Source organism: Arabidopsis thaliana, chromosome 4, assembly GCF_000001735.4.
Source record: "Arabidopsis thaliana chromosome 4, partial sequence".
Lineage (NCBI taxonomy): Eukaryota > Viridiplantae > Streptophyta > Magnoliopsida > Brassicales > Brassicaceae > Arabidopsis > Arabidopsis thaliana.
The window spans coordinates 16,707,374-16,720,926 of NC_003075.7; the positions used below are offsets into that span (position 1 = coordinate 16,707,374).

The window sequence follows — 13,553 nt, forward strand, 5'->3', positions numbered from 1 at the left end:
TCTAATATGCCACGTCCGTATTGCTATATACAAACATAACCATTCAAATTAATATGGCTCTCTCAAAGGAAAAAAATAAAAGGAATAGCAAATGAGTAGATAAATTTTTTGATCAAAAAGAATAAGATGCACTAGTATTAGTATATACTCCCATACATCATTTAACCAAATTTTAAAATTGATTATAATCCATAAATAGTCTTCAAATTTCAACGACAAACACATTAATGTGAGTATAAATTAGCATAGACTACTATATAGTTTATATGCGGGGTGAATGTTTGTCTATACAAGTTTCGTCAAAAAAACGGCACCAACCATAATTAATAGACTCTTATCTTTTGCTGGTATATGAACTCTTTTTAAAAATTGCCGCGAATATACCTTCTTCGTAGATTATTAATCTTTTTCATGTACAGTTGCCTTTAGCAGATTATCATATGTTACAAACATTTGACCTAATTTGAAAAAATGTTACCAAAAAAGATTTGGAAAAAAAGACAAAGATATTGAGATAACCGTTGAAGAGAGTTTGGGATGACAGGCTGACGAGAAAACCATACACCTCATTTCTATCATTAACCCTCACATGGCTTATCTGTACATCTGGACCCCACCACCTTCTACTTTTATCTCCCATTTTTTTTTTCAAATTATTACTACCCAAAAAAATATTCAACAAACCTACAAAAACACATGTCTTATTTTTATTTATTTAAACATTTGTGTATTTATCCCATTGTTCCATATTTATTAGTAGGAAAAATATTCACATTTTACAGAACTGCAAAAGATTTGGCCATGCAAATTATACCCCACTTTGATTGCTATTTTATACACTATATCATACAGTACAAGAACAAAAATTTGATTGGGCCAGTAATAATGCATATAACTATTGATGTTAGCAAGAGAAAAAAATGCATTAAAACACAAATTTGACTATTATTTTGCAGGAACATTCGTGATAATTTTGACTATTATTTTGTCAGTAATAATGCATATTAATCGTATGTGATTTTAACTAAAACTGGAAAGTTCCAAGGAACATTTAGTAGTTTATATTTTTAGTACTAAGTTAGTTTAGAGGGTTATTAACTATTTAATCGTACTAATAATGATTATAAGCAGAATTATGTAGACTATACAAATAGTACGTAATACCGAAAGTACCCTTGGTTTATCCCTGGCATTACAAGGGTTTCCTTTTTCCCCTTTAAAATGGCAGAAGAGATACACTGTCGTCGTCACACAGCACCACAAACTCCATAGCTAGCTAGAGAGTAAAAAGAACAAAGATGTCGAAAGAAGTGAGCGAAGAAGGCAAAACCCACCATGGAAAAGACTACGTGGATCCTCCACCAGCTCCTCTTCTCGACATGGGTGAGCTCAAATCCTGGTCTTTCTACAGAGCTCTCATCGCTGAGTTCATCGCTACACTCCTCTTCCTCTACGTCACCGTCGCTACTGTCATCGGCCACAAGAAGCAAACCGGTCCTTGTGACGGCGTTGGTTTACTTGGTATCGCTTGGGCTTTCGGTGGTATGATCTTCGTCCTCGTCTACTGCACCGCCGGTATCTCTGGTAAGTTTGAATCCCACCAAAAACCCTAACTTTTACTTGTTTGGTTCGTTGGTTTTATTGTTAATCTCGTTCTTGTTCTCGTCTTCTCGTAGGTGGTCACATTAACCCAGCTGTGACTTTCGGTCTGTTCTTGGCCCGTAAGGTCTCTTTGGTGCGAGCTCTTGGTTACATGATAGCTCAGTGTCTTGGAGCCATTTGTGGTGTGGGTTTCGTGAAAGCTTTCATGAAAACTCCTTACAACACTCTTGGTGGAGGAGCTAACACCGTAGCTGACGGTTACAGCAAAGGAACTGCTCTCGGAGCTGAGATTATTGGAACTTTCGTCCTTGTTTACACCGTTTTCTCTGCAACTGACCCTAAGAGAAGCGCTCGTGACTCTCACATCCCCGTAAGTCTCAAAAAGCTTGAATCTTTAATTGAGTTTTTTGACAAAGTTACTATGAATCTGATTGGGTCTTTGTAGATTATGATAAAGGTTGAATCTTTTTAGGATTTAATGATAAAGTTAGTATGAATATAAAATGGGTCTTTGTAGATTCTGATGAAGTTTGAATCTTTTTATGGTGTAATGACAAAGTATGTATGAATCTCTAAGGATCTTTACTTTGTAGATTCTGATAAAGTGTGGTGGGTTTTCTTGTGATTAGGTTTTGGCTCCACTTCCAATTGGATTTGCTGTGTTCATGGTGCATTTGGCTACTATCCCCATTACTGGAACTGGTATCAACCCAGCTAGAAGCTTTGGTGCTGCTGTTATCTACAACAACGAGAAGGCGTGGGATGACCAAGTAAGTGTTTAGTTATTATCTGGATTAGGTATTCACTAATCATTCATGACTTCATGTCCTAATGTTGGTTCTGTGTTGGTTTTGGTTTTGCAGTGGATCTTTTGGGTTGGTCCGTTCTTGGGAGCACTAGCTGCAGCAGCTTACCACCAATACATATTGAGAGCTTCAGCAATTAAGGCCTTGGGCTCGTTCCGAAGCAACGCAACCAATTAATGAAGGCTTTTTTTAAGATAATGTCAAGAAACAACTTTAAGATTTATATGCTTTAATTATTATTTGTTGTTCTTTTGTGTGTAATGAGAGAGATGGTGGATTGATGTTAATTATGAAATGGCTCAGTGACTTCTATTTCCTTCTTTAGTTTTTGATTGTCTTTGTTAATCGTTTGCCTTTGGTTTCTCTTAGTAGTTACAAATTCATGTTTTCTCTTCATGTCAGTTCGTAAATATCGAACAATCCAAGTTGGAATTTATTATTCACAACATCACAAGATCCTTCAATGTACATTATTACAGCTAGCGTCCAATTAAGATACAAATTTCGGCTGAACATGGTGTGTGGGTCTTTTGGTTATTATCCTCGTGTCGACTCTAAACCATCGGGTCATATGTAAACCATTCATTAATTGACACGTGTTGAGAAGGAAATATTGGATTCCATTTGCTATGTGGTTACATTTTCGTTAGTTGACAAGAAAACAACTATTTTCGCTCCATTTGCTTTAGTCTTTTTTTTCGATGTTACTTGTTAGAATTAGTATTGTTTTTAAAAGAAAAAGAACTCGTGCGAGTACCTTTTGTTGTTTTTGTGAAAGGATAAAAAGGAGTGGAGCCAATAGAGTTGTAACAACCAGACAAGAAACGAGACATTAAACCCATTTTTTCCACCGCACTCTAACTTTTCTTAGGCCGCGTGTCGCGTAGCTCATGTGTTTATCACATGGGTAACTTTTCTGCGTCTAGTTACCGTATTGTTATTGTTATTGTTATATAGTAGACTCCTTTTGGCTAAGAGTCTTTAGACCCACCCAAACGCATATGTGTTTGGATGTATTAGGAAATTATTTGTATAAAAGACTTTACCAACTTAATTGAATAATGCATTTGATTAAAGAGAGAAAAAAAAAAGAAAATGCTCATGGAAGCAATAAGCACTAAATTTGTCTATGGGATGTAAATTGCGACAGTGAGAGTTGGCTTTAAAATAGTATGAATACAAATACGAATTTGTCTACATGGAATAGTAGTAATAATTCACGTCTCGTCTTTTCAGAAAAGTGAATGCAGAGGAGACAGAGAGAGAGAGAAGGACCACAACGATGGCCTTCACGCTTTTACTGGTTAATACGCCTAGTGTCTCAGTTTTAATTTTAAATACTTAGCCGTTATGATCGATTCTTCGTTATCTCTTCTTAGCTTCAATATGGTCCACTCATTTTGAACTTTGTAAACCCTAGCAGCTTATGAAGTATGAACCATCATATAGTTGGGCCTTAAATTTTGTTTTATAATAGCTATTGCTTTATTGGTTCTGGATAATAGCAATTTTGCAAGTTGCAAAATACCTTATGTGACCGGCCGGTTCACCCCTCTGCTTATCCCTAAACCGATTTACTTTAACCGATCTGATGCTGTATAGCTAAAAACATAAACTTGAAACAGACAGCAGCTGAGTGTGAAACTTAGTTGTCTGTCCATTTTTTTGAAAGAAATGATGTCATAATATGTTGACAAAAAACATCTTCAACTTTGGATATAAATCACTAATTCAGACTTTTTAAAAGTTGCGAACTTTTTTAATCATTCCATGTTACGGATTATTTTTTATGTGTCTGGAAAAATTGGCTGTCAAGGTGATTTCACGTGATAACTAATTTGTTTTTTTGAGGTCATTTGCCATCTTGTGAAAGCCTTTGGAGCCTACTTAAAGATTTTATTTTATTTTTTCTAGTAAAGACGATTGAAGTAACTGCTGTCTATTAGTTAAGATCTGAATCTCCAATGAGGTTATTTATAATTACTTACTCACATTGTGCAACAAAACCAAGCACAATTTGTGGTCCACAAACCTTTATCTGGAGGTTTCTGGTTCAACTTCTCCGGTTTACACTTAAATCTTCGTTTCGTGAGCAAACCCAACGGGGAGCTTCCCGTTGGGCCATGTTTCAGTGGGCTCGGTGTAAAGCCGACATGAGTAACTGAAGCCCAGTAGCATTGTCGCAAATAACAGATTGATTTGTCCGTTGCAAACGGTTTAAAAGCAGAGTACGATACTTTGTTACTTTTAAAAATATCAAATCTAACAATTATGTAACAAAATCAACTAGTGAATAACATAAAAACATAAGATATATTTGGCTTTAAAATCCCCTAAAAATCATCGTTATGGAATAACATCTACTTTTCGACAAAAACAAAGTAACAAAAAAATCGAAGAGTAGAGCTCAAATTGAGTGTAATAAAGAATGAACTCAACAAAATTATTCATTCCTTTATTTTGCAAAAGTGTTGTTTTGACATTTTCTATACACATATTTAAAAGAACTATACTATACAATATTCAACAAGTTCTGCTATAACTAACACAATAAATATAGTTGTGAATTTAATTTTTAATAAACAATCTTTCGTTTTCCAAACTCGAAGGCAACTTGTAATCTTTCCCATTATAGAAAACGAAAGAAACCAAAAAAAAAAAAACATAACCAAAGAAAAATGCATCACACAAATCAAAACGTATTTATTAGCAACAACCAAATATCTTAATATTTTTTATAAGTTACCAATAAATACCAGCTTTCCCATAATACTTAAAAACCCTAACCTTAAAAACTCATTTATTAGAGCATTTTTGATTTTGTGCTATTACCTACTACCCTTGGCTTACTACTAACAACATCACACACAACTCAAACTCACAGAAGCTCATCTATAAACGATTTCCCTTTAAATTTCTCCATTTTGAATCCCATTTTCTCCATCCTCAACCGTTCTGCTTCGATCTCAACCATCTGAGCCCGCGTCTCCTCAATCCGCCGCTTCACTTCCACCACTTCCTTCTCCATCCTAACCAAATCCGTTTCTTGAGCCTCAAGCTCTTCTCTCTTAGCCTTCACTAAACCATCATGCCTCTCTTTCTCATTTTCTACATCTTCTTGAGACTGCGCAAACTCTTCAAGAACAGAACGTAGCCAAGCTACTTCAATGTTCACAGACTCCAAGTCTTTGAGAACCGCAAGCATCTCTTTGACCTTGACTTTGCTCAACTGCCCTACCGGGGTTGACCTAAGTTCCTGCATCAGTGAGCATAAACACTCGAGGTAACGTGATCGCATTGAATCCGATTCCAGCTTACAGTTTTGAGCAATGTCTCCGTGCTTTTCGATGACAGCACTTAGTATAGTGGATGAACCCGATCTGACTCGGTATTTCCCGACAGAGACAAAAGTGTCAGACATTACTGATTCGAGATCGAGCTCTACACCAATCTCATTGTTGTTTTCGTCATCATCATCAGAAAAATCATCATTGCTCTCTTTTCCAGGCGATCTTGGAAGGCTTAGGAAACTAAAGAGTCTAGTTTCGCCGCCTTCTCCAATCTTCCCATTGTGTTCTTGTATTCCCGGTTTAGGTGATACCACTTTGCTTTGATCAACCTTCATAAGATACAAGAATCTTGATGTTTACAAATATGGTAAAGATATGGTGGTCGAAATCATGGAAGAGAGTAAAGGATGAGATACCAAATTGTTTGATGAAAGGGGAATGGTTTGAGAAGGTTTCTTCTCTGGTTTATGGTTGAAGAAATCATCCGGATCACCGGATGATGAAGAAGTGAAAGAATTTTTCGTTTCAGAAACAATCTTCTTCTTCACGGAAGCAGGTGGAGCTACAGAATGATGAACCTTTGGGGAATTACCATTTGCAAAACCGCCTCTGCCGTTTTGATAAGGCCTTGCGGATAGCGGTGTAGGCGGTTGTGAATTCGACTCCTTCTTTTTCCTACCGAAACTCCCTGAGAAGCTAAGAAGCCTTGAACCTGTAACATAACAGAACAAGAATCAGAATCCATAAAGGAAAAGTTTTTAAAATGGCAAAATCAAAAGCAGAAAAAAGTACTTTGCTTCTTAGTGTTCTTCTTGACATGGCCTTGAGCAATTTTCTCTAAACAAGCTGAAGCACATTCATGGAAAGGATTATCCGCATATACGCAATCTGGATGAGCTTTTCTATTGAAATCCATAGCTTTTTGATGAATGGAACAACTGCAACAAAATCAAGATAACTAATCAGCTCAAAGAAGACAAACTCAAAGAACAACACAAGAACTTCAAATTTGTGGTGTCAAAGGACTGAACATATCACATTAAGGGTAAGTAAGTGGTCAAACCTTTACACCTTAATTTCAACAAATAGTTCAAAAAGATTAGACACTAAAAACTTATAATATACAACAACCTCCCAACGAAATTGGATTCCATTCATATTTCACCAACCCTTTATATGATGAAAGAAAAAAAGTAAAGAGGGAGATTGTGAGAAGCAGAGAGAGATTCACCAAAACATATCCATAAAGAAATTTCTTACGAGTAATAGTGAAATTGATCCCCACAAAACCAATCAAATCATAAAATGTATAGGTATAGAGAGATACAAAAAGACGACTTTTGGTTTGTTTCTTCTCCTTAATACTTTCATGGACCGACCATGCAATTTCCAAGTACAATTTTCCAGTGAGATACTAAATTTCAACGGTGGAAGCACTCAGTTATTGACTTAGACCAGAGTTAAAAGGTAGATTATTTTGACCGGCTTGTTTTCTTGAACAGACAAAAACTTCCAAGGCCCACCCTTGTGGATAATATTTTTTTAATAGGTTGAAATTTCGTTTTCCATGATTGTCGTTTGTCACAAAATTTCCTTAGAACAGAGCAAAGAAACAGAGCATATGACAATAAAACAGTATCAATCAGTTTCATCATCGATCATTGAATTAATTCTTAAAACAAAAGCAAACCCACGATTCTGATCGAGATCAAGAATCTATTTGTGGATCAAAGAACCAAACTTTTAATTCACACAAAAATGCAATCAATCAACAAACAGAGAAATAAAGAGAAAGAGAGAGAGAGATATACCAGGAGAATCGGAAGAGGGAGAGAAATGTGATGAGCGGAGAAAAATGAATAAAATGTTGATTTTTATTTTTGTTTATAAGGTATAACAGTTGTGTATATTATAAGGTTCATGTGACATTGTCTTTGGTATAATAATAATATGATGATGATGATGAATTGACCAAAGCCAATATTACCAATTGAAGATAGAGAGAAGCATTTAATTGAAAAGAGGTTGGAAACGGCAATCAATCACACACCTCACTTATCTTCCAGAAGTGGACAACAACGTGGGACGGTTATACAAATACGAGTGAGATTTTTAGAGTCGACGAGAATCGAAAGTAGAAATCTGTAACCACTTAAAGGAAAAGAAATTTAAGAGACAAAAATAAAGAAAGAAAGTTGTCAGTTAAAACGCGTTATTGCGTGTCATTGTTTGCATCACACGTGAGGTTCTTAAGAATCTCAAGTTCTTAACCATATTGCTATATCTCTTGTCTAATTTTATGCATAGAAGTTATCTTTTTTTTTGCTGTCCATTATTACTTAACCAATAAAACTTAGACATCTTTCAATTAATAAATATAGATAATATAAAGTTATGTTTACATTGGATCTCTTAGTATTTTTTCTAATTGTTGTTGCAGATAAGTATAAATCAAATCAAATATATAAATATCATTACTTGCGAATAAGTGTTGATACCAAATTTTCTGATAATATTATGGAGATTGCTTAGGTAAAACATATTTTTATGATTCAATCCGAAGGAAGGAAATTTTCTACCCGATTTGTCAAAGTGCATGCATGTTGATCCGATAGGAAACAACATTTATTATAGAATCTGATAAAAGCATCTTTTTGTTATTAATTGTGTCATCTTTCGTAAGTCGTAATTTTAGTATTAGTACAATATAGTTTCGAAATGCGAGTAGCTTATCCAGAAGCGATAAATGACCATTTCCCCAAAAATACTTTCATCCTTTTTTGTTGGGGGTCAGACTTCATATCATGAAGAAGAAGAAGAAGAAATACATAGAGTCAACTCTAGAGCGTTGGCTTTTAAAAAGACATGAAAAGATTTTGTTAATACTATAATGCACATTCTTTAAATAAATCATTTAGCAAACTACTCTAATACGACCATTCTTTTTCATTCATGCAACATGTCTTTTTCTTTCCCTGTTGTTCTCTAATTTTATTTTACTCTTCATTCATTTGTCTTCGTTGGTGTTTCTTTTTTCTCTTTTTTTTTTCCAGAAAATTAGATATTTATGACCAAATCCATATTTTTCTAATAAAAAATAGAAATATTGTCAGTATACCTGCACAATCGTGTGAACGAGTCACCTGAAACATGATAAATTCTTCTTTCCCCTAAAGCTTACTCGTGTCTCCATCAAGAAATCTTCCAAGAAAGAGACTAGTTTAGTGCATTGTTAGAGAAGTCTCAAATCCTATGACTATGAATCATCAAGCAAGTTACATTGTGTAAGTGTATCTTTCTGTCTTTCATTTTTTTTTTGTGTATACATGTACATTTGAAGGTATACCAAAATCAAGGGAGGGATCTTAAAAAAAGTTTGAAAGCAGCATAGAAAAGTTCTTTATACGATAAATCCATAGATTTTCTTATACGAATTTGGTGAGTTCGGTTTAAAAAACTGAACACCGAAATTCCAGTAACACAACATAATGTATATATAACGATGTGTTGTTAATTGTTATCGTTTTTAATATTACTTTAGTTTTCAAACCGGTTTTAACAGGGTTCAATACTGAAATCTGTTTTAAAAACGGGCGATTTGGTATTTTATTTTAATTCAGGGGACTTGTTCATTAATTTTAACTAAGGAGAAAATATTTCCTTTTTACTATTGTCTTATATAAGACCTAATTTGAGACCTAAAACCTGAGCTTAGTAAACACGGTATCGTTGCTATGGACACCGCCAAAGTAGAACCACCTCAGGAAACGAAGAAGACGATTCTCACAGCTCAAACTCCATTATCTATGTCGATTTCATCACTTCCAGATGAAATCGTTTTAAGTTTCTTAGCCCTGATCTCTAAATCGTACTACCGTTCCCTCTCTTTAGTCTCCAAAAGCTTTTACTCTCTTCTCTCTTCTACAGAGATCTACGCGGCCCGATCCCACATCGGAGCGACAGAGCCTTGCCCGTACGTGTGCCTGTGGTTACCCAAAAAACATCGCTGGTTCACCCTAGCCGAGATTGAGGGTAAACTAAGTTTAGAACCGGTAAGGCTCTCTTCCTCTTATCCTCGTACTCGAGTAAACTCAACCACTGTAGCTGCTGGTACCGAAATCTACAAAATCGGCGGAACTGTCAAGGGCAAGCGATCCAGAGCTGTTTTTGTACTTGATTGTTGGACTCACAGGTGGCGTCGTGCTCCTAACATGAGAGTGTCAAGGGTAGGCGCCAAGTCTTGTTTTTTAGACGGAAATATATATGTAATAGGAGGATGCAGAAAGAGTGAGGAAGAATCCATGAATTGTGGTGAAGTTTTCGACCTAAAGACTCAGACTTGGAATCCGCTGCCTAGCCCTAGTGTTAATTATGCCGTCCATTCGAATCACAAAGTTGCAGTTTCTGGAGAAAGGCTATACGTAATCACCAAGCGTAACAACTATGCATATGATCCGAATGAAGGAAGATGGCTACCAGACGTGGGGTCTGTGGATTTACAACCCATAACTGGACCTTGGTCCGGCGGTATAGAAAAAGTTATGAAACCTATAACTGGACGACCTTGGTGCGTTATAGGAAATATAATGTTTGCTGATCATGTGTGCAGGAAGTACACGTGGTATAGCTCAAGTCATCGAGCGTGGCAAAGAGTTATGGGTTTGGATGTTCTATACGATAAGCGTGGTTGTGGCTACCGTACGATTCAGTTAGTTAACTATGGTGGGAAACTGTTAATTATATGGAGCGAGTGGATCATGATTCTAGACGGGTATTCCCTTATTCGCAGCCAAGAGAAGGAAATTTGGTGTGCTGTGATTAGGTTGGAGGAGCGTATGTCTTATTTCGGACCCCAGATTTGGGGGGAGGTTGAGAGCTGCAATGTTGTTGTGCCTAGCGTCCCCAAGTCTTATCAGCTCTCAAGTTGCCAATGTGTTTCGGTCTGAAACTCATCTTTGCTTTCAACACATTATTTGTGGTTTTGTTTCTAAGATTGCTCACTGCAGTTTTTGTTTTGTTTTGATTTCTTGCTATTTCCTTTAAATCAGAGACAAGCTGGCAAGCTGTTTCATAAGATTTTTAATATCGTTTTCTAGGTGTTTGATCTTGCTAATTAAGTAATTTTTTAAAGATCTTTTAGAACTTTTTTTAGTTAGTTGTTTAGAGATGGACCTCATTAGATTGTGCTTTTGGGGTTAGTTGACTATCTCTGTATTGATCTGAATGCCAACACCAAATCCAGCTCCATCCTCTTTTCTCTTCCCATTTAAACCACTCTTTCAAAACCACTTCTCTTCGCATTAGCAAGTTTTATCTATCTCTATCTATCTCTCTATCTATCTATCTCCTTCTTAAGATTTTTTGCGATTCTCTCTTCTTCATTGTAAGCTCTAGCCAAAAAGCTCTCGGAATTTTTCGTCTTTGAAAAAATCCAGAGATATTCTTTGATTCTCTCTTGTAGCTCTAAAAGCTTATCAATCCTCGGCTCCTCGCTATAACTGTTAGCTTAACCGAATGGTCCGGATTTAAAATTTCTAATTTAGTAACAGAACCATCCAGTCAAACCGGTTAAACCCAAATTTTTTAAAACAGGGTATACTATATACTATTTTATTGTTTTGATCAGGTCTTTCTTTTTGAACAAGATAGGTTAAAAAGGTCTTTCTTTTTGAACAAGGAAAACAATCTTCATTTCTTTACATGTATGTTTTGAAGACCTAAAAAACCTAGTAATTACTATATCTCGTTGCTATGGACGCCAAAGTAGAACCGCAGCAGAAAAAGGAAACTATGATATCTCCGTCATCTCCATCGTTTTCATTACTTCCAAATTAACTCATTCTAAAATGCCTACCCCGAATGTCGAAAAGTTACTACCGTTCCCTCTCTTTAGTCTCCAAGAGCTTCTACTATCTCCTCACTTCTCCGGACATTTACGCTTTTCCACCCCAAATCAGAACCACATAGGTTTGACTCTACATATGCCTTAAATCACCCACTTGTCACCATAGTTGGATCACTCTTGATCAAACCCTAATCAGTAACGGCGACGAAATTAAGGATGAGTTAAGTTTAGAAACCGTAAAGCTTATGTACATTTTCGATAAATGTAAAACAAGTGTTAAAAAAATAAATTATGTTTAAACCATATTAAATAAGTGTCAAATAAAGGATGGGTTTGGATGATGTAAATAGTTTACACAAAATTTAAAAATTTAACACTTATCTAAAAAAACCTTTAAAATTTTAATAGTAATATAAAAATATAAGTTTTAAAACATTTTCTAATCCAAGAAACAAGTGTTAAAAATTTAAATAATGTGTAAACCATATTAAACCTAGAACACTTCTTGTTGTTTGGATGATGTATCCAATTAGTTTACACAAAATTTAAAAATTTATCTCTTATCTAAGAAAACCTTCAAAGTTTAATGGTAATATAAAAATAAAAGTTTTAAACCCTTTAAAAACAAAAAAAACAAGTGTTAAAAATTTAAATAATGTGTAAGCCATATATTGAACCTAGAAAACGTCTTAGGGGTTTGGATGATGTATTCAATTAGTTTACACAAAATTTAAAAATTTAACTCTTATCCAAAAAAAACCTTCAAAGTTTAATAGTAATATAAAAATAAAAGTTTTAAACCCTTTAAAAAAGAAAAAAAGAAATGTTAAAAATTTAAATAATGTGTAAACCATATATTGAACCTAGAACACTTCTTAGAGGTTTGGATGATGTATCCAATTAGTTTACACAAAATTTAAAAATTTAACTTTTGTCCAAAAAAAACCTTTCAAAGTTTAATAGTAATATAAAAATAAAACTTTTAATCCCTTAAAAAAAAGAAAACCAAAGTGTTAAAAACTAAAATAATGTAAACCTAAAAATAAAAAGTTTCTCCAAAATAGTATTTGAAAATAATAATAAAAACCTAAAAATTTAAATAGTAATATTAATATAAATTTTGTTTTAAAAAAAATTAGGAAAACACAAACCTAGGGTTGTGGTGATGATGATCGATGAAACACAAATTCGTCTTCTTCCTCCGGAGGCGACTCGTACTCTAAAACCATCAAACAACGAATCTGCTAACTGATCGTCAATTTCACCATCAGTCTCTTCGCCATCGTCTTCCTCGCATCCTTCTCCGTGATCGCCGTCGAAGAATCCTCCGGTGAAAGCGTTTCGGTGGCAAGATCTTGGATCGTGTGAAATAAGGGAGACATAACTTGAACTCGATTGATAGAAGATGTTGTCACGAGAGATCGAAAGCACATCTGTGATCTGTCGCAAAGCTTTGATCGAGACGAGAAATATTTGCAGGTCTTCAAAAGGAAAGAAGGAGACAAAGATGAAAGATGTTTTTTTTTTTGGTTTTTGATTGATATCGAAGAAACGAAATTTATAAGCAACGGCTCCATTGAAAATAAGGAAATTTTGCTCTTGTTACATTACCGTTACAACGTATCATATCTTTCTTACTGCGTAACAATATTTACCAAGGGTAATTTATTTGATTTTTTTTTTTTTTTAATGTTATGCGAAGAAAAGAAAATTGATGAGGGTATATTATAACCGTTACAAGAATCGGATTGATCAGTCTCTCTTAAAAGAAAGGATGGTCAAGATCAACTTCGTTAGCATGAGACGCTCCACATGGATCATATTTCAGTAAACGATACAACAAACCATCTGCAAATCTTTTTTTTACAGCCTTAAAATACTCTCTCCAAGGTTGCCTCCTTCAGGCCAAAGAAGCCTATACCCTTTTCTGGATGAGAAAATTGCCGGTGAAGCTACCAAGGATTGCAATACAAGACTGAAATTTTCTACATTCTCAGCTTTTTTTTTTTT

General features: G+C 35.0%; 3 protein-coding genes, 1 long non-coding RNA gene and 1 other non-coding gene across 11 annotated transcripts; 3 read left to right on the top strand and 2 right to left on the bottom strand.

Moving 5' to 3' along the window:
- Positions 1-987: 987 nt before the first annotated feature.
- PIP3 (plasma membrane intrinsic protein 3) lies at positions 988-3,034 on the top strand. Of its 2 annotated transcripts, NM_001203991.1 has the most exons (5): positions 1,179-1,584; positions 1,677-1,972; positions 2,232-2,372; positions 2,466-2,661; positions 2,734-2,916. In NM_001203991.1, exons 1-4 carry the CDS (start codon positions 1,299-1,301, stop codon positions 2,583-2,585), a joined length of 843 nt encoding a protein of 280 aa, NP_001190920.1. In that variant the 5' UTR covers positions 1,179-1,298; the 3' UTR covers positions 2,586-2,661; positions 2,734-2,916. The 2 variants fall into 2 exon arrangements, with proteins under 2 accessions (NP_195236.1, NP_001190920.1); NM_119676.4 differs by having other exon boundaries at positions 988-1,584; positions 2,466-3,034.
- Positions 3,035-4,906: 1,872 nt separating this feature from the next.
- AT4G35110 (phospholipase-like protein (PEARLI 4) family protein) lies at positions 4,907-7,741 on the bottom strand. Of its 6 annotated transcripts, none has more exons than NM_179164.2 (4): positions 7,510-7,741; positions 6,491-6,636; positions 6,115-6,410; positions 4,907-6,027 (listed from the first exon to the last, which is right to left on the bottom strand). In NM_179164.2, exons 2-4 carry the CDS (start codon positions 6,612-6,614, stop codon positions 5,287-5,289), a joined length of 1,161 nt encoding a protein of 386 aa, NP_849495.1. In that variant the 5' UTR covers positions 6,615-6,636; positions 7,510-7,741; the 3' UTR covers positions 4,907-5,286. The 6 variants fall into 6 exon arrangements, with proteins under 6 accessions (NP_849495.1, NP_001119119.1, NP_001329328.1 ...); NM_001125647.2 differs by lacking the exon at positions 7,510-7,741 and adding an exon at positions 6,930-7,382; NM_001085025.2 differs by lacking the exon at positions 7,510-7,741 and adding an exon at positions 6,830-7,418 and having other exon boundaries at positions 5,042-6,027.
- A 1,691-nt stretch (positions 7,742-9,432) lies between these two features.
- On the top strand, positions 9,433-10,644 carry AT4G35120 (Galactose oxidase/kelch repeat superfamily protein; the record flags this gene model as incomplete). Its single annotated transcript, NM_119678.1, has 2 exons — positions 9,433-10,265; positions 10,308-10,644. 2 exons carry the CDS (start codon positions 9,433-9,435, stop codon positions 10,642-10,644), a joined length of 1,170 nt encoding a protein of 389 aa, NP_195238.1.
- A 735-nt stretch (positions 10,645-11,379) lies between these two features.
- AT4G09095 lies at positions 11,380-13,541 on the bottom strand. Its single transcript, NR_144099.1, has 2 exons — positions 12,695-13,541; positions 11,380-11,731 (listed from the first exon to the last, which is right to left on the bottom strand). It is a non-coding gene; the product is annotated as an uncharacterized misc_RNA (transcript).
- On the top strand, positions 12,802-13,163 carry AT4G09105. The gene has a single exon (NR_142253.1). It is a non-coding gene; the product is annotated as an other RNA (long non-coding RNA).
- Positions 13,542-13,553: the final 12 nt, after the last annotated feature.